The following is a 19,458-nucleotide window of genomic DNA, read 5'->3' on the forward strand; positions in this document are numbered from 1 at the left end:
GAAAGTATCTTCAAGCTGTAGCCTAGAAAGGCTACTTCAGAGAAAGTTCGGTGGGTATTTTATTCTAGTGTCTATTTTAATACTGATAGCAGTAATTTTCCTAGCAAGTGAAAATTTTAAAAATACATTATCTTTCTTAGGAATTTTTAAATTGTTGGAGAAACCTTTTTAACTTAAAGAGAGTTTCAGATTCAGTTTCAGATCACCACAGATTATGCTAAGAAAATGACTGTGTAATGCATCCAATGCTTACTGGATTCACCAGGGTGAGTTGATACAGTAAATAAGACCTTTCTTCACCATCTTATTCTTTCTCCTTTTCTTCCTTTTAGGAATTTTCATTAGAGAAAGCCATGCATACAATGATAGGAACCTGGGATGATATTGCTTTTCATGTAAGTCCATATCGTGATACTGGAGTCTCTATTCTTTCTTCAGTAGATGAGATTCAGGCTCTCCTTGATGATCAAATTATAAAAACTCAGACAATGAGAGGCTCACCTTTCATCAAACCATTTGAAAAAGAGATCAAGGTATGCTAAATATGATAGATTCTGGTCATTTACAAAAATTGTAATTTTATTACATGTATATTCTTGTGGGAAATAAGTCAGTTTGTTGTATAGCTTTGGTGATATATAGGAACAGATATATAAAAATTAATGTGGAGCCATATAGAACAGATCTGAGACAGTAACTCTAATAATTTTGAAAAGAACAAAATTGGTTTTATTAAAAAAACTTCAGAGTGCCTTCAGAGTTGGTTAAGCATCTGAATTTAGCTCAGGTCATGATCCTGGGTCCTTGGATGGATCCTTGTGTTAGGCTCCCTGCTGAGCAGAGCATGGCTTCTCCCCCTGCCCCTCCCCTTCCCTCTCCCCCTACTTGTGCTCTCTCTCTCAAATAATAAAATAAAAAAATTTAAAAATCTTTTAAAAAACCCAAAAACTTCTCCAATGACAGTGATCGACTTGGAAGGAAAACAGTGGTATTATTGATTCTAACTTTAGACAGCCTAGACCCTGTTTCATGCTATATATTCTTATAACTTGAAATGAAGTTCTATATATCATACTTTAGCTATATTTGTAAACAACCATCCTGAGGGTATTTTAGAATAATCAATGAATTATGGTCCACTGGAAATCAAAAGAAATGACATTTGAGACTATAAGATTATTTCATATTCTTATAGTTGGTATGGGAAATACAGAAAACAAACAAATTATAGTAACTAATAGCTTTATGGGCAGTATCAAAGTTCTACCCTGGGAGAAAAGACAGACAACAAATGGGATGTTTCCCTTGATATTTACAGATTTCTAGTTATGTGCCAGATACTGCTCTAGGGGCTTTACATTTATTAAACCATCTAAACCCCATAACAGATGTTCAAGGACGGCAATGTTATCTGTACTCAGAGATAAGGAAACCAAGGCATAGGAAGATAGGTAGTTTACCCACATTTGCCCAGCTAATAACTGATAGAACTGAATTCAAACCAAGGTAGTCTCGTTCTAATTTGAACATAAGGGACGCCTGGGTGGCTCAATGGTTAAGCATTTGCCTGTGGCTCAGGGTGTGATCCTGGTGTCCCGGGACTGAGTCCCACATCAGGCTCCCTGCATGGAGCTTGCTTCTCCCTCTGCCTGTGTCTCTGCCTCTCCGTGTCTCTCATGAATAAATAAATAAAATCTTTTTTTTAAGATGTTGAACATAAATAGTGCTTCATAGAAGACCTTGACTCTCAATATTTGGAGAAGACAGGTATTCTTCAAAAAGAACATAATGCTACGTATTTTCCCATGAATCAGGCTGGTCTACTTCTTCTGGTACTATGTCTTTTGTAGAAATTTTTTATCTAACAAGGGAGAATTTACAAGACAAATTTAAAAGCTCTAAGAGATTTTAAAACAATAAAAATAAGAGGCCTAGTTTCTTGATTCATAGGAATTTAGGCCACATATTTAAGAACCAAAGAGATTGTATAATGATCAGCTAGTGAAATATCTTTCCAATTCTAGGAGACCTGTGAGAATAAGGAGACTTGTTTGCTTGTCCCCCCTCCACCTTTAAGTTGTGTTGATGTAGAGCAGGATTTCTCAACTCGGTACTAATGACATTTTGGGCTCAATAATTCTTTGTCATGAGGACGGTCTCGTACATGTTAAGAAGTTTAGCAGCATCCTGGCCTCTACTCATGTGATATTAATAGCACCCTCACCCCTCAGTTGTGACAAATGAAAATGTCTCCAGACATTGTCAAATATCTGTTGGGGTGAAGGGCAAAACAGCCCCTAGGTTGATAACCACTGTTGTATAGCAGGATATTTCTGGATGCTTTTTATTTTATTTTATTTTATTTTATTTTATTTTATTTTATTTTATTTTATTTTATTTCTGGATGCTTTTTAGACTTGGAATGGTTCCCTAGTGATTAGGAAATTGATCTAAATAACTACAGTCATTTCCAATGGTGAGTTCCAATGACTTAGGAAAATGTGGGACTTCCTAGAGTTTTTCTAAGTTCATGTGATACCCATAAGTGACCTTGAACTGTTTTGCATTGGTTTAAAAATAAGTAAATTTTAAATAAATATTCCTCACTGTAATTTATAGTTTTTCTTTAATAACTGGAATTTAGTACAGTGTGCTTTTCATTAAGGCCTGGGAGGACCGTTTGATTCGAATACAAGAAACGATTGATGAATGGTTAAAAGTACAAGCTCAATGGCTATACTTGGAGCCCATATTTTGTTCTGAGGATATCATGCAACAGATGCCAGAAGAAGGGCGTCAGTTTCAGACAGTAGACAGACATTGGAGAGATATCATGAAGTTCTGTGTGAAAGACCCAAAGGTGAAATGTTTGTTTTCTTTCTTACAAATAAAGGGAACTGTTAGCTTTGGCCGTTAAAGAAAGCATATAGTTCTTTTTTTTTTCTGATTACAAAAACAAAACCTGCTCATTGTATACAAACTGGAAAGTTCAGAAAAATATAATAAAGCAGAAAGAGGTACACCTGGGTGGCTTAGCAGTTGAGCATCTGCCTTTGGCTCCGGGCAGGATTCCCGAGTCCACGGATCGAGTCCCACCTCAGGCTTTCTGCGTGGAGCCTCCTTCTCCTTCTGCCTGTGTCTCTGCCTCACTCTCTCTCTCTGTGTCTCTCGTGAATAAATAATTAAAATCTTAAACAAAGAAAGCAGAAAGCATTAAAATAATTTTACTTTTCGATTCATATGATATACTGCTTATAACTCATAATGCAGCTGCCTCAAATTCACATTTAACTCACTTGACTGTGACATACACTCATTGCTACTCTTCTCTTGTAAAATAAACTGTAAAATAAAATAAGATGGAGGTGGAAGGGGCAGTGGGGAGAGAGAGAAAGAGAGAGAGGAAGTATAGGTGATTCATCTGACGTACTACTCAATGACTCCATATACTTGGGATCGATGGGAATAAAGAATCTGCCATTCTCTCAGTTGGCCTCACTATGGGTCTCTCCTAGTATTATAGCACCTCGTTGAGTGTGATTCTCATATTAAAAGACAGACTATGTATTTTTTCCCAAGATTTTATTTATTTATTTCTTCATGAGAGACACACACAGAGAGAGAAGGGCAGAGACACAGGCAGAGGGAGAAGCAGGCTCCATGTAGGGAGCCCCGACGTGGGACTCTATCCCAGGTGTCCAGGATCACATCCTGGGCTGAAGGTGGCGCTAAACCATTGAGCCACCAGGGCTGCCCCAAACTATGTATTTTTCATACACTTAGTACACATAGTTCATGGATATACATCCACTTTTGTATCTGGTATTCAACTTAACAATTTCTTCTAATGCTGGATAAAAGTTAGCCGTGCTGGGCTTTTGGGAGTCAATACTATGCTGAAATATGAGTTCCAAGGATTTTACCTTCCACATAGAACCTTTGTGAAACATGATATCCTATAGATCAGAAGTCAGCATTTTTTTTTTTTTTTTTTGCAAAGGAACAGGTGGTAAATATTTTAGACTTTGTGAGACATAGCATCTTTTTGCAACTACTCAACTCTGCTATTGCAGTAGGCAGAAAGCAGACAGGGACAGTATTTAACTGAACAGATGTGTCTATGCTACAATAAAACTTTCTGGGCAGTGACATTTTCATGTGCCATGAAATATGATTTTTCTTTTAATTTTTTCAACCTTTTGAAAGTATAAAGATAGTTCTTAATTTCCAGGTTATACAAAAACTGGCAGCATAGTGTATTTGTATATCAAAGCCTCAAGTTGTATACCTTAAATATATACAATTTTTGTCAATTATACCTTATAAAGCTGGAAAATAAGAAAGACACTAGCAGCAGATTGGATTTAGCCCATGGGATGTAGTTCACCAGTTCATACTATAGAGTGTTTATAGCTGACAGTTGTAAATGTAAAAATTAAACCACATGCCAACCTAACAGACATTTCTCACGTCATTCAAAAAATATAGGAAAAATGAATATGTACATGACAGTTATAACTTCTCATTTGTAACTTGCATTCTTGGATAAGACTATTTCTGGTTTATTGAATTATAATAGTTTTACATTACAAAAAGATTTACAACAATTTTCCTAAGCCTTTTGATATTTCAACATTTTGACGTTTACTATAGACTAATGTTTAGGACTTAAAATTATATCTGGTATATAAGTGCTGACCTGAGTGAATGTGTATCTTTTAGGTTCTTGCTGCTACTTCCTTAACAGGTTTATTGGAAAAATTGCAGAACTGCAATGAACTTTTGGACAAAATTATGAAAGGGCTTAATGCATATCTTGAAAAAAAAAGACTTTTCTTCCCTCGGTATGATGGATAATTAATTGTACTATAATTAAAAGCATTTTCTGATACATAATGAATTACAACTAAGGCATTTGTATTTTCATGTTTTTCTCAGCTTTTTCTTCTTATCTAATGATGAAATGTTAGAGATTTTGTCAGAGACCAAAGATCCACTTAGAGTTCAGCCTCATTTAAAAAAATGCTTCGAGGGCATTGCTAAATTGGAATTCCTTCCTAATTTGGACATTAAGGCCATGTATAGCTCTGAAGGGGAGCGAGTAGAGCTGATTGCACTTATTTCTACATCTGCAGCGCGGGGTGCTGTGGAAAAGTGGCTCATTCAAGTGGAAGACTTAATGCTTCGGAGTATTCATGATGTGATTGCGGCAGCCAGGCTGGTGTGTTTTCCTAAGATTTAATGTATACTCTATATTCTGTAAATCATTCTTTTTGGGAGGTTTTGAATGTGTGCTGGTAAATTAACATTTACAGTTCTTACTATTTTAAACCATTTTTTAAACTCTTTGTTTCTAACATTAAGATAATAATACTAGTAAGAATTGATAATAATATATGTGACTAAGTGCTACAAAAGACAAAAGGTGTTATGAGAAAGAATAATATACATAATTTAGAAAGTATCTTGTGTACAGCCCTTGAGATCAGAAAGAATCTTAGGGGTGTTAAATGCGTTATCTACTGCTGTTGATACCTAAACAATTACTTAGAAACTCAGAATGAGATGAACATACATTAAAAGGGTATATACTATTTGGAAGAAATGTCACACTGAAGTACTACATGCACCTTACTTATGCAAATCCAGCTAACCTAATCTTGAATAATAAATTCAGTTTATTTATTTATTTATTTATTTATTTATTTATTTATTTATTTATGATAGTCACAGAGAGAGAGAGAGGCAGAGACAAAGGCGGAGGGAGAAGCAGGCTCCACGCACCGGGAGCCTGATATGGGATTCCATCCCGGGTCTCCAGGATCGCGCCCTGGGCCAAAGGCAGGCGCCAAACCGCTGCGCCACCCAGGGATCCCAATTCAGTATATTTCTATCTTTAGGACCACAAATGAACAGTTATGTAGTTTTTTAAAAATACATTTTATTTTATTTTATTTTTTTATTTTATTATTTATTTATGATAGTCATACAGAGAGAGAGAGAGAGAGAGAGAGGCAGAGACACAGGCAGAGGGAGAAGCAGGCTCCATGCACCGGGAGCCTGACGTGGGATTCGATCCCGGGTCTCCAGGATCACGCCCTGGGCCAAAGGCAGGCGCCAAACCGCTGCGCCACCCAGGGATCCCTAAAAATACATTTTAAAAGGCATTGCAGCCTTCTATTTTTTTATTTTTTATTTTTTTCATTGCAGCCTTTTAAAATCCAGCAACTGACTTCATATGAGTGAGGTATCATTTTTCTTTCATGCAACTTTCTTTCTGTGAAGCTTATCTTCTTGCAGTGGCTATTTTATTCAACTTCAATGTTTCCTGCATTAAATCTTGACTTTTTCTCTTCTTTTTCTATTTATGATCCCAAGCAAACTAAAACACCTAGGGAAAAAAAAATTAACATTATCCATGAAAGTATTTCCTTAATTTGTATAGAAATTTACCTTCTATGTACCTAGCAATGGGTCATACATTCTTTGAAACTTATCCTTCTTTGAAACTTGTCATTTGTTTTTATTTCTAAATGTTGCTAATAAAATGCATTTAAATAATAATATATTTATATCTTTATGTACATTATTGTATCTAAACATTACTGTATTAAAAATATAGTTCTTATTAGCATCATCTTCAAATTTTGTTCTGCAGTTTTTTCAGTTTATAATTTGAATCTACTATTATCACTTGAAGCAGATTATTTTATTTAAATTTAATTAATTAACATATAATGTATTATTGGTTTTCAGAGGTAGAGGTCAGTGAGTCATCAGTCTTATATAACACCCAGTGCTCAGTATATCATGTGCCCTCCTTTATGTCCATCATCCAGTCACCCTATCTCACCAACCCACCTCCCCTCCAGTGACCCTTAGTTTGTTTTTTATGATTAAGAATCTCTTATGGTTTGTCTCCCTCTCTGATTTTGAGTTGTTTTATTTTTTCCTCTCTTCTGTATGATCTTCTGTTTTGTTTCTTAAATTCCACATGTGAGATCATATGATAATTGTCTTTCTGATTGACTTATTTCCCATACCATTATACTGCCTAGTTCCATCTATATCATTGCAAATGGCAAGATATTTTTTTAATGGCTCAGTAGTATTCCATTGTGTATATATACCACATCTTTATCCATTCATTAGTTGATGGACATCTGTGCTCTTTCCATTGTCTGGCTATTGTGGACATTGCTGCTATAAACATTGGGGTTCAGGTGTTCCTTTGGATCACTACCTTAGTATCTTTGGGTAAATATCTAGTAGTACAGTTACTGGGTCATCCCATAGCTCCACTTACAACCTTCTGAGGAACCTGTATACTGTTTTTCAGAGTGGCTGCACCAGCTTGCATTCCAATTAACAATGTATGATGGTTCCCCCTTCTCCACATCCTCTCCAACATTTGTCATTTCCTGACATGTTAATTTTAGCCATTCTGACTGGTGTTAGGTGGTATCTCATTGTGATTTTGATTTGTGTTTCCCTGATGCCAAGTGATGTGGAACATTTTTTTCATGTGTCTGGCCATTTGTATGTCCTCTTTGGGGAAATGTCTGTGAATGTCTCCTGCCCATTTCTTGACTGGATTGTTTGTTTTATGGGTGGTGAGTTTGATAAGTTCTTTATAGATTTTGGATACTAGCTCTTTATCTGATAAAACATTTGCAGATATCTTCTCCCATTCTGTCGGATGTCTTTTGGTTTTGTCGACTGTTTCCTTTGCTGTGCAGAAGATTTTTATCATGAAGTCCCAGTACTTCATTTTTGCCTTTGTTTCCCTTGCCTTTGGAGACACATCTAGCAAGAAGTTGCTGTGGCTGAGGTCAAGAGGTTGCTGCCTCTGTTCTCCTCTAGGATTTTGATGGATTCCTGTCTCACATTTAGGTCTTTCATCCATTTTGAGTCTATTTTTGTGTACAGTATGAGGAAATGGTTCAGTACCATTCTTCTGCATGTGGCTGTCCAATATTTCCACCACCATTTGTGGAAGAGACTTTTTTCCATTGGATAGTCTTTCCTTCTTTGTTGAAGATTAGTTGGCCATAATGTTGCAGGTCCATTTCTGGATTCTCTATTCTGTTCCATTGATCTATGTGTTTTTGGGCTGGTACCGTACTGTCTTGATGATTATAGCTTTGTAACAGAGGTTAAAGTCTGGCATTGTGATGCCACCACAAAGGTTTGGGGATCAAGGTAATGATGGCCTCAGAATGAATTTGGAAGTTTTCCTTCCATTTCTATTTTTTGAAACAGCTTCAGAAGAATAGGTATTAATTCTTCTTTAAATGTTTGGTAGAATTCCCCTGGGAAGCCATATGGCCCTGAACTCTTGCTATAGGGAGATTTTTGGTGACTGCTTCAATTTCCTTGCTGGTTATGGGTCTGTTCAGGTTTTCTACTTCCTCCTGTTTCAGTATTGGTAGTTTATATATCTCTAGGAGTGCATCCATTTCTTCTAGATTGCCTAATTTGTTGGCATATAGTTTCTCATAATATGTTCTTATAATTGTTTTTATTTCTTCAGTGTTGGTCATGATCTCTCTTCATTCATGATTTTATTTATTTGGGTCCTTTCTCTTCTTTTTGATAAGTTTGGCCAGGGGTTTGTTGATCTTATTAATTCTTTCAAAGAACTAGCTTCTAATTTCCTTGATATGTTCTACTGTTCTTCTGGTTTCTGTTTCATTGATTTATGCTCTGATCTTTATAATTTCTTTACCCCTGCTGGGTTTAGGCTTTGTTTGCTGTTCTTTCTCCAGCTTTTTTAGTTTTTTTAAAAAAGATTTTTATTTACTTATTCATGAGAGATGGACAGAGAGAGAGGGAGAGACATAGGCAGAGGGACAAGCAGGCTCCATTCAGGGAGCCTGATGCAGGACTTGATCCTGGGGCCCCAGGACCTGAGCTGAGGGCAGATGTTCAATTACTGAGCCACCCAGGCATCCCCAGCTTTTTTAGTTATAAGGTTAGCTTGTATATTTGAGATTTTTCTAATTTTTTGAGAGAGGCTTGTATTACAATGTACTTCCCTCTTAGGACCACTTTTGGTGCATCCCAAACATTTTGAACAGTTGTGTTTTCGTTTTCATTTGTTTCCATGATTTAAAAAAGTTCTTTAATTTCCTGATTGACTCATTCTTTCTTTATTTAGTAGGATGCTTTTTAACCTCCAAGTGTTTGAGTTCCTTCCAAATTTCCTCTTGTGATTGAGTTCATGTTTCAAAGCTATGTGGTATGAAAATATACAGGGAATAATCCCAGTCTTTTGGTACCAGCTGAAACCTGATTTGTGATGCAGTGTGTGATTTATTCTAGAGAATGTTCCATATGCATGAAGAATGTGTATTCTGTTGTTTTAGGATGGAATGCTATGTATATATCTGTGAAGTCCATCTGGTCCAGTATGTCACTCAAAGCCCTTATTTCCTTGTTGATCCTCTGCTCAGATGATCTGTTCATTGCAGTGAGTGGGGTGTTGAAGTCCTCTACTATTATTGTATTATTATCAATATGTTTCTTTAATTTGGTTATTAATTGGTTGGTATAATTGGCTGCTCCCATGTTAGGAGCATATATTTATAATTGTTAGATCTTCTTGTTGGATAGATGCTGTAAGTATGATATAGTGTCCCTCTTCATCTCTTACTATAGTCTTTGGTTTATTTATTTATTTTTTTTTTGTATTTATTTATGATAGTCACACAGAGAGAGAGAGAGGCAGAGACACAGGCAGAGGGAGAAGCAGGCTCCATGCACCGGGAGCCCGATGTGGGATTCGATCCCGGGTCTCCAGGATCGCGCCCTGGGCCAAAGGCAGGCGCTAAACCGCTGCGCCACCCAGGGATCCCTAGTCTTTGGTTTAAATTGAATTTGTCTGAAATGAGGATTACTACCTCAGCTTTCTTTTGATGTCCATTAGTGTGATAAATGGTTCTCCACCCCCTCATTTTCAGTCTGGAGGTGTCTTTAAGTCTAAAGTGAGTCTCTTGTAGACGGCAGATAGATTGGTCTTGCCTTTTTATCCAATCTGATACCCTGTGTCTTTTGGTTGGGGCATTTAGCCCATTTACCTTCAAAGTAACTATTGAAATATATGAATTTAGTGCCATGGTATTACCTATAAGGTCCCTGTTTCTGTAGATTGTCTCTGTTCCTTTCTGGTTTATGTTATTCTTCTGTTTTCTCTTTGCTTACAGAATCTTCCTTAATATTTCTTGCAGGGCTTACTTAGTGGTCACATATTCCTTCAGTTTCTGTCTGTCCTGGAAGCTCTTTACCTCTCCTTCCATTCTGAATGACAGCTTTCCTGGATAAGATATTCTTGGATGCATGTTTTTCTCAATTAGTACCCTGAATATAACATGTCTGTCATTTCTGGCCTGCCAGGTCTCCGTGGATAGGTCTGCTGCCAGTCTAATGTTCTTACCCCTGTAGATTAAGAACTTCTTGTCTCGACCTGCATTGGATCTTCTCTTTATCTCTGAAATTTGCAAGCTTTACTTATATGTCAGGGTGTTGATCTGTTTTGATTGATTTTGGGTCCTCTCTACTATTGGACTTGAGTTCCTGTTTCCTTCCCCAGATTAGGGGAGTTCTTGGCTATGATTTGTTTAAATATACTTTCTGGCCCTCTCTTTCTTCCTTCTCCCTCAGAGGACCCAATAATTCTAATACTTTTAAAATTTTATAATGTCACTGATTTCTCAAAGCCTCCCTTCATGGTCCATTAGTTGTTTTTCTCTCTTCCTCAGCTTCCTTAACTTTTCATCAACTTGTCTTCTATGTCACTTAGTCTCCCTTCTGCCTCATTTACCAAGCTGTTAGAGCATCCAATTTAGACTGTGTCTCAGTTAGAGCATTTTAAATTTCTGCCTGATTAGATCTCATTTCTGCACCAAGAAATTCTCTAGTTTTTAATGCTTTTTTCAATTCCAGCTATTAACTTTATAATTACTATCCTGAATTACAGCTCTGACATCTCATTTATATCCATATCAATTAAGTCTGTTGCAGAGAATATACCTCTGGTTCTTTCTTTTGTTGTGAATTCCTCCTTTTAGTCATTGTGCTCAAAGAAGAATAGATGAACGAATGAAAAATATCAACCACAACCCAAGCAAAATACAAATCCAAAGAGGTCAGAAGCCAAAAAAGAAAAGAAAGAGAAAAATAAAAAGAAAAGAAAAGAAGGGAAATTTAAAAAAGGGGTGGTGGTGGAATATAACTTCACAGGGTGGACAAAACAGAGTGATCCACTTGGTCCTGAGTGTATTTTGGTCTGTGTGTTAGAAGACACTAAAGCCCAAAATCGAAAAGAAAGCAAAACTTATATATATACAAAAATAAATTTGAATAGAGTGAAAGGATGCCCAAAATAAAGAATATATCTATAAAATGTACATGTAAAAAATGGAAGTTAAAAAAAGACTTAAAATCAGAGTTGATAAAACAAGAAACTAGTTGAAAAAGGGAAAAAGAAAACAGAAATGGAAAATTTTAAACTGAAAGATAAACAAATCATGAGAAAAGAACCCTCGAATTCTATGCTCTATTTTCCCTTAGAGCTGGTGCTTTGCAGTCCTGTGAGATCTGTAAACTTAGTATTCTCCTGTTCTTCTAGCTGATCTACTGGGGGAGGGGTCTACTGCACTGATTCACAGGTGTCTGCCTGGGTGGGATTGCACTGCCCCATGCCAGGGGACAGGGCTCAGCTAAGCTCTTTCTAGTTGTTCCCTGATGCCTTTCTGTACCTCTTTATAGGGTGAAAAATAAAATGGCCACATCCAATATCCAGCCCCAGAGCCAAAAGATGTCAGTCCTCTCTCTTCAGTAAACCTTTAGGGATAAGTGGTCTTCACTTTTGTGTGTGCCAAACTCTGCAGATCCCACAGTGTGTGCCCATACCAATCCTCTTGGGGGAAGGTGGAGGGTCTTCCCATTACTGTCCTTTACAGGGTCTCTGCACTGAGAACTGTCACATGCACCCACTCCTCCCAGGGGAAGGGAGGAGGGTCCTCAAGTTCCTACCTGCATGGAGAGTAGTCAACCAACCAGCCCTGGCTCTTGGTTTATGGCAAATAGAATTGATGGTAACCAGTTTTCCTGCTCCAATGCTTGAGAACTCTACTGGCCCAGGCACCCTTGTACTTTCTGTGACTCTGGGGATCCTGAGACTACAGTGCCCCAACTAAGACTCTACCTGGGTTCACCACCTGAGCACCTTTCATGCAGGAATGTCTCTCACTGGAGCAGATTTCTAAGGGTTCTGATCTTGTACTCCAGGGCTATACAACTTGCCTGCAGCTGGCTTATGGAGGCTCCCTTCCCTTGTCACTTAATTTCTTATATATCACTTCAGATTCACTTCTTTTCACCTCCTGCCTTACAGAAAGTGGTTGCTTTTCTACTTGTAGAGTTCCAGTGATTCTTATCTTAATATCAGGTTGAATTCACGGGTGTTCAAAATGATTTGATAGTTATCTAGCTAAATTCAAGGGACCAGATGAAACAAGGTCCCTTACTCCTCTGCCATCTTGACCTTTCCCTGTTAACATGTTAGCGTTCATTATTCCACTCTTTTATGAATAAACAAACAAATTTAAAAATATAATTTATAACAAGTTTTCTTTCAAATAGTCATCTGAGTGTTTTCATGACTATGTGATATTCTAGCCTATGAATCTAGCAAATATTGCACTTCCCTATTTTTAGACATTTAGCTTTTTATTCCTTCCATAATCTTATAAAGTTAAAAATGCATTTTAATTATTCAGGCTTATCCGGAATCCATAAGAAAAGATTGGGTTCGAGAATGGCCTGGCCAAGTTGTACTTTGTGTTTCTCAAATGTTCTGGACTTCTGAGACACAGGAAGTTATAAGTGGTGGGACAGAGGTAAACTATTTATTTATTTATTTATTTATTTATTTATTTATTTATTTATTTATAATGTAGCGAGAATGCACACAGGGGAGGGGCAGAGAGAGGGGGAGAATCTTAAGCAGGCTTTACACCCAGCACAAACTCCACGCAGGGCTTGATTTCATGACCATAAGATGATGACCTGACCTGAAATCAAGAGTCCAACATTTAACCGATTAGCCACCAAGGTGCCCTAAAGCATTTTTTTTTTTTACACAAAATTCATTTCTATTGTGATGTTTCTTAGTTAGCTTATCTATTCTTCATAAAGGCAGTCTTCCCACCAGTTTGTACATCTAGCGTTAAAATTATACAATTTGCTGAAAACTTGTTCTTGGCATTTTAGGAAGGTTAGACAAACTCATTCTGTTTTATAATTCATCTCGATATTGAGATATATTATGAAGTCAGAATTGTTTTGTAAAAGAGTATATAAAATATATGTTTTAGATACTATATATCATTAGTTTAATTGCTTTTTTATTTTGTAGGCATTAAAGAAGTACTATAAAGAACTTCAGAATCAGCTAAATGATATTGTAGAGCTGGTAAGGGGAAAATTGTCGAAGCAGACCAGGATTACTCTGGGGGCTTTGGTTACAATTGATGTCCATGCTAGAGATGTGGTCATGGACATGATTGATATAGGTATGTGACTCTTTAATGTTAAAGATAAAATATCAATAGCTTCTAGAAACAGAGATTTATACAGACATCTTTTTCTCTTTCTACATAATTTATTTTACATGATTTTTCTCTAAATTGGAAAACAAATTATTTTAATATTTGCTGTTATAAAAGTTGATAGAATACCTATTTTTCAAAGATTTTTCCATTTCATTCAAGATTATGTGTCTTATTTTATTTTATTCTTTCTAGGTGTCTCACATGACACAGATTTCCAGTGGCTTGCTCAGCTTCGATATTATTGGGAATATGACAATGCTCGAGTTCATATCATTAATTGCAATGTGAAATATGCTTATGAATATCTTGGTAACTCACCTCGACTTGTCATTACTCCTCTAACGGACAGGTGTTACAGAACATTGGTATGCATTTAAGTTATTTTAATTCATACATTAGAAACTACTTTTTGGTTTTTCTTATCCAAATTTAACATGGCTATCCTCATTTTATTCTCTTACCTGTAATGGTTGATTTGAACTATTCCTTCCTAGTCCCTAGATCCCTTTATATGAAATTATAGTAATAAATATTTACTTCTGGGTGCTTCTGTAGAATACAAGAGTGTTTGGATTCTAATTCTTGAAAATCATGAGTCATTCCTATTGTGGATAATTAAAAAAAGAAGGTGTTTGAGATTTAAACAGAAGACTGGAGCTGCAGGAAATGGTATCAGTTTTTGCAGTGGAGTTCTGGGAGACATGACAGGAAGACGAATGAAGTCCATCTGGGCCTTAGAACACCAAGTTATTTCTGTTGAAACGGAGGAAAAGAGCTTGAAATGCAGGGGGTGGTGCTAAGGTCTGTGTGTTGAGAAGCTATGGAAGATAAAGCTATGACTATAAACAACAACAGCAAAAACTACCTGGGAATAAGGTTGCCTGATAAAATACAGGACTCTCAGGTAAATTAGTTATACCAATAAATTATTCATTGTTTATCTGAAATTCAAACTTAACTGGGCATTCTGTATTTTAATTTGCTAAACCTGGTAACCTTACCTGAGAATTGAGGAGAACCATCAAGAAATACCAATCTACCTGTGCTAAGTAAGTAAAATTAAGGTTCATTGAGTTCTCTAGAAGCAGAGATGAAATGGGGATTCTAGGGCAAATTATTTACTAGGGAATGCTCTCGATAAAAACCTGTAGAGCAGTGAGGAGAATAGGGGGGAAAGCCAACTAACAATGTAGTTTCAACAGAAGCATAGCCTTAGCCTGATCTCATGGCTCTGATGAATGGCATCATGGGGGTATCCTACTTTAAGGCAAAGGAGCCTGGCTTTTTTTTTTTTTTTAAGATTTTTATTTATTTATTCATCACACACACACACACACACACACACACACAGAGGCAGAGACACAGGCAGAAGGAAAAGCAGGCTCCATGCAGGGAGCCCGATGTGGGACTCAATCTTGGGATTTCAGGATCATGCCCTGGGCTGAAGGCAGGTGCTAAACCGCTGAGCCACCCAGGGATCCCAGAGCCTGGCTTTCATATCCCTTTATGGTCATTGGCTATCAGTCACCCCTGGGGCTAGGGCACGAAAATTAAGAAACGGAAACTTCACTAAAATGGAGCTGGGAGGCTAGAAGGAGAAGCTCTCAAGCCCTACTACCACCCATCATTCAAAGCCAACAGGAAGAGAAGTACTATCATTCCTGACAGGAAGAAACATGTACAGGACTTCCTAGCCTGGAATAAGGACTTTCTTCTTCTCTGGAAAGAGCCCAGCCAATGAGAGACTGTCTCAACTCAGCCAATAAGAAGCTACTGCACTTGGAACTCCCAGTTTCCTGAAAAAAAAAAAAAAAAAAAAAAAGGAACTCCCAGTTTCTTCTAATGGATTACTTGCTTATAATGGCCCCTCCCATTGCTCCCTTTCCTCTATAAAAGAGCCTTCCTATCCTTCATTCTCTAGGCTTACCCATGGTTCTGTAGAAGCTTGTATGTTCTGAATTGAAATTGTCTGCTATTCTTGAACAAATCCATTCTTGCTGGTAAATTAACTGATGGTTTTAAAGGCAACAGGCGTGAGTAAGCTCTCAGGTGTTCGTGGATAAGGTAGCACCTATTATTCCGGGGCAATGCTCAGGAGAAAAAAGACAGTTGTACGCTATTTGTAGCTGATACAGCAATTGGGGTTGGATACAACGGCCAATGAAGGGTGTCAGTATATTTAGGATAAAATGTTTCTTTCTTTTTTTTAACTTTTTTTTTTTAAGATTTTATTTATTTATTCATGAGAGACACACACAGAGAGAGAGGCAGGCTCTATGCAGGGAGCCCCACGTGGGACTCAATCCCAGGTCTCCAGGATCACACCCTGGGCTGCAGGTGGCGCTAAACCGCTGTGCCACTGGGGCTGCCCTTAACATTTGTTTTTATTTAAGTTTGTTTTGCAAACATATAGTATAACACCCAGTGCTCATCCCATCAATTGCCCTCCTCAGTGCCTTTCATCCAGTTATCCCAACCCCCCAACCCCTCCCCTTCTGCAGCCCTTTGTTTGTTTCCCAGAGTTAGGAGTCTCTCATGGTTTGTCTCCCTAATTTTTTCTACTCAGTTCCCCTCCTTTCCCTTATAATCCCTTTCACTATTTCTTATATTCCATATATGAGTGAAACCATATGATGATTGTCCTTCTCTGATTGACTTATTTCACTCAGCATAATACCCTCCAGTTCCATGCAGGTCCAAGAAAGTGGTGGGTATTTGTCCTTTCTGATGGCTGAGTAATATTCCATTGTATACATAGACCACATCTTCTTTATCCATTCATCTTTCGATGGACACCGAGGCTCCTTCCACAGTTTGGCTATTGTGGACATTGCTGCTATAAACATTGGGGTGCAGGTGTCCTCCTGGTGTTTCACTACATCTGTATCTTTGGGGTAAATCCCCAGTAGTGTAATTGCTGGGTCGTAGGGTAGCTCTATTTTTTTGAGGAACCTCCACACTGTTTTTCAGAGTGGCTGCACCAGTTTGCATTCCTACCCACAGTGCATAAGGGTACCCCTTTCTTCACATCCTCTCCAACATTTGTTGATTCCTGTCTTGTTAATTTTCACCATTCTCACTGGTGTGAGGTGGTATTTCATTGTGGTTTTGATTTGTATTTCCCTGATGGCAAGTGATGCAGAGCATTTTCTCATGGGCTTGTTGGCCATGTCTATGTCTTCTTTGGTGAAATTTCTGTTCATGTGTCTGCCCATTTCATGATTGGATTTTTTGTTTCTTGGGTGTTGGGTTTAATAAGTTCTTTATAGATCTTGGATACTAGCTCTTTATCTGATATGTCATTTGCAAATATCTTCTCCCATCTGTAGGTTGTCTTTTAGTTTTATTGACTATTACTTTTGCTGTGCAAAAGATTTTTATCTTGATCAAGTCCCAATAGTTCATTTTTGCTTTTGTTTCCCTTGCCTTTATAGATGTATCTTGCAAGAAGTTACTATGACCAAGTTCAAAAAGGGTGTTGCCTGTGTTCTTCTCTAGGATTTTGATGGATTCTTGTCTCACATTTAGATCTTTCCTCCATTTTGAGTTTATCTTTGTGTGTGATGTAAGAGAATGGTCTAGTTTCTTTCTTCTGCACGTGGCTGTCCAATTTTCCCAACACCATTTATTGAATAGACTGTCCTTTTCCAGTGATATTCTTTCCTGCTTTGTTGAATATTAGTTGACCATAGAGTTGAGTGCCCATTTCTGGGTTCTCTATTCTGTTCCATTGATCTATGTGTCTGTTTTTGTGCCAGTACCATACTGTCTTGATGATCACAGGTTTGTAACACAGGCTTGAAATCCGGCATTGTGATACCCCTGGCATTGGTTTTCTTTCTCAATATTCCTCTGGCTATTCGGGGTCTTTTCTGATTCCAAACAAATCTTAAGATTATTTGTTTCAACTCTGTGAAGGAAGTTCATGGTACTTTGATAGGGATTGCATTGAATGTGTAAATTGCCCTGGATAGCATAGACATTTTCATAATATTTATTCTTCCAATCCATGAGCATGAAACGTTTTTCCATCTCTTTGTGTCTTCTTCAATTTCTTTCAGAAGTGTTCTATAGTTTTTAGGGTATAGATCCTTTACCTCTTTGGTTAGGTTTATTCCTCAGTATCTTATGCTTTTGGGTGCAATTGTAAATGGGATTGATTTCTTAATTTCTCTTTCTTCAGTCTCATTGTTAGTGTATAGAAATGCCACTGATTTCTGTGCATTGATTTTGTATCCTGCCACATTGCTGAATTGCTATATGAGTTCTAGCAATCTTGGGATGGAGTCTTTTGGGTTTTCTACATACAGTATCATGTCATCTGTGAAGTGGGAGAGTTTGACTTTGCCAATTTGAATGCCTTTGATTTCTTTTTGTTGTCTGATTGCTGAGGCTAGGACTTCTAGTACTATGTTGAATAACAGTGGTGAGAGTGGACATCCCTGTCATGTTTCTGATCTTAGGCTCTCAGTTTTTCCCCATTGAAAATGATGTTCGCTGTGGGCTTTTCATAAATAGCTTTTAAGATGCTGAGGAATGCTCCCTCTATCCCTACACTCTGAAGAGTTTTGATCATGAATGGGTGCTGTATTTTGTAAATGGTTTCTCTGCATCTATTGAGAGGATCATATGGTTCTTGCCTTTTCTCTTATTGATGTGATCTATCATGTTGATTGTTTTATGAGTGAACCAGCTTGCATCCCAGGGATAAATCCCACTTAGTCATGGTGAATAATCCTCTTAATCTACTGTTGGATCCTGTTGGCTATCTTGGTAAGGATTTTTGCATCCATGTTCATCCAGGATATTGGTCTATAATTCTCCTTTTTGGTGGGCTCTTTGGTTTTGGAATCAAGGTAATGCTGGCCTCATAAAATGAGTTTGGAAGTATTCCCTCCCTTTCTATCCTTTGAAACAGCTTTAGTAGAATAGGTATTATTTCTTCTTTAAATATTTGATAGAATTCCCCCTGGGAAGCGATCTGGCCCTGGACTTTTGTGTCTTGGGAGGTTTCTGATGACTGCTTCAATTTCCTCCCTGGTTATTGGCCTATTAAGGTTTTCTATTTATTCCAGTTCCAGTTTTGGTAACTTGTGGTTTTCCAGAAATGCATCCATTTCTTCTAGATTGCCTAATTTGTTGGCATATAGCTGCTCATAATACGTTTTTAAAATCGTTTGTATTTCCTTGGTATTGGTTGTGATCATTCCTTTTTTATTCATGATTTTATTAATTTGAGTCTTTTTTCTTTTTAATAAGGCTGGCTAGGGGTTTATCTATCTTATTAATTCTTTCAAAGAACCAACTCCTGGTTTTGTTGATCTGTTCTACAGCTCTTCTGGTCTCTATTTCATTGAATTCTGCTTGAATCTTTATCATATCCCTTCTTCTGCCTATTGTAGGTTTTATTTGCTGTTTTTTCTCCAGTTCCTTTACATGTGACGTTAGCTTGTGTATTTGAGTTTTTTTTTCAATTTTTCAAGGGAGGCTTATATTGCGATGTATTTCCCTATTAGGACTGCTTTTGCTGTATCCCAAGGATTTTGAATGGTTGTATCTGTAAGAGCCTCATGGGCTCTTAATTGTTTTTCTCTTTTTTCCTCAGCTTCCTTCCTTACCATCAACTTGTCTTCTATGTCACTCACTGTCTCTTCCACCTCATTAACCCTAGCCGTTAGAACATCCAGTTTGGATTGCATTTCATTTAACCTATTTTTAATTTCAGCCTGATTATATCTGAATTTTGCAGGAAACGAAGTCTCTAGGATCCTTTATGCTTTTTTTCCAGAGCCACCAGTAGTTTTATATTGGACTTATGAATTGAATTTCTGACATCATACTG

General features: G+C 37.3%; 1 protein-coding gene across 1 annotated transcript in view; it reads left to right on the forward strand.

Annotated features, from left to right (window-relative positions):
* The window catches only part of DNAH12 (dynein axonemal heavy chain 12), a 214,828-nt gene that overhangs the window by 47,134 nt on the left and 148,236 nt on the right, over positions 1–19,458 (forward strand). Inside the window, exons 19-25 of the mRNA XM_025984090.2 lie at positions 333–533; positions 2,666–2,860; positions 4,723–4,844; positions 4,939–5,221; positions 12,783–12,902; positions 13,421–13,577; positions 13,809–13,981. Coding sequence (XP_025839875.2) covers positions 333–533; positions 2,666–2,860; positions 4,723–4,844; positions 4,939–5,221; positions 12,783–12,902; positions 13,421–13,577; positions 13,809–13,981 — 1,251 coding nt within the window. The remainder of the gene's footprint in view (positions 1–332; positions 534–2,665; positions 2,861–4,722; positions 4,845–4,938; positions 5,222–12,782; positions 12,903–13,420; positions 13,578–13,808; positions 13,982–19,458) is intronic.

This window comes from Vulpes vulpes, chromosome 9 (assembly GCF_048418805.1).
Source record: "Vulpes vulpes isolate BD-2025 chromosome 9, VulVul3, whole genome shotgun sequence".
NCBI lineage: Eukaryota > Metazoa > Chordata > Mammalia > Carnivora > Canidae > Vulpes > Vulpes vulpes.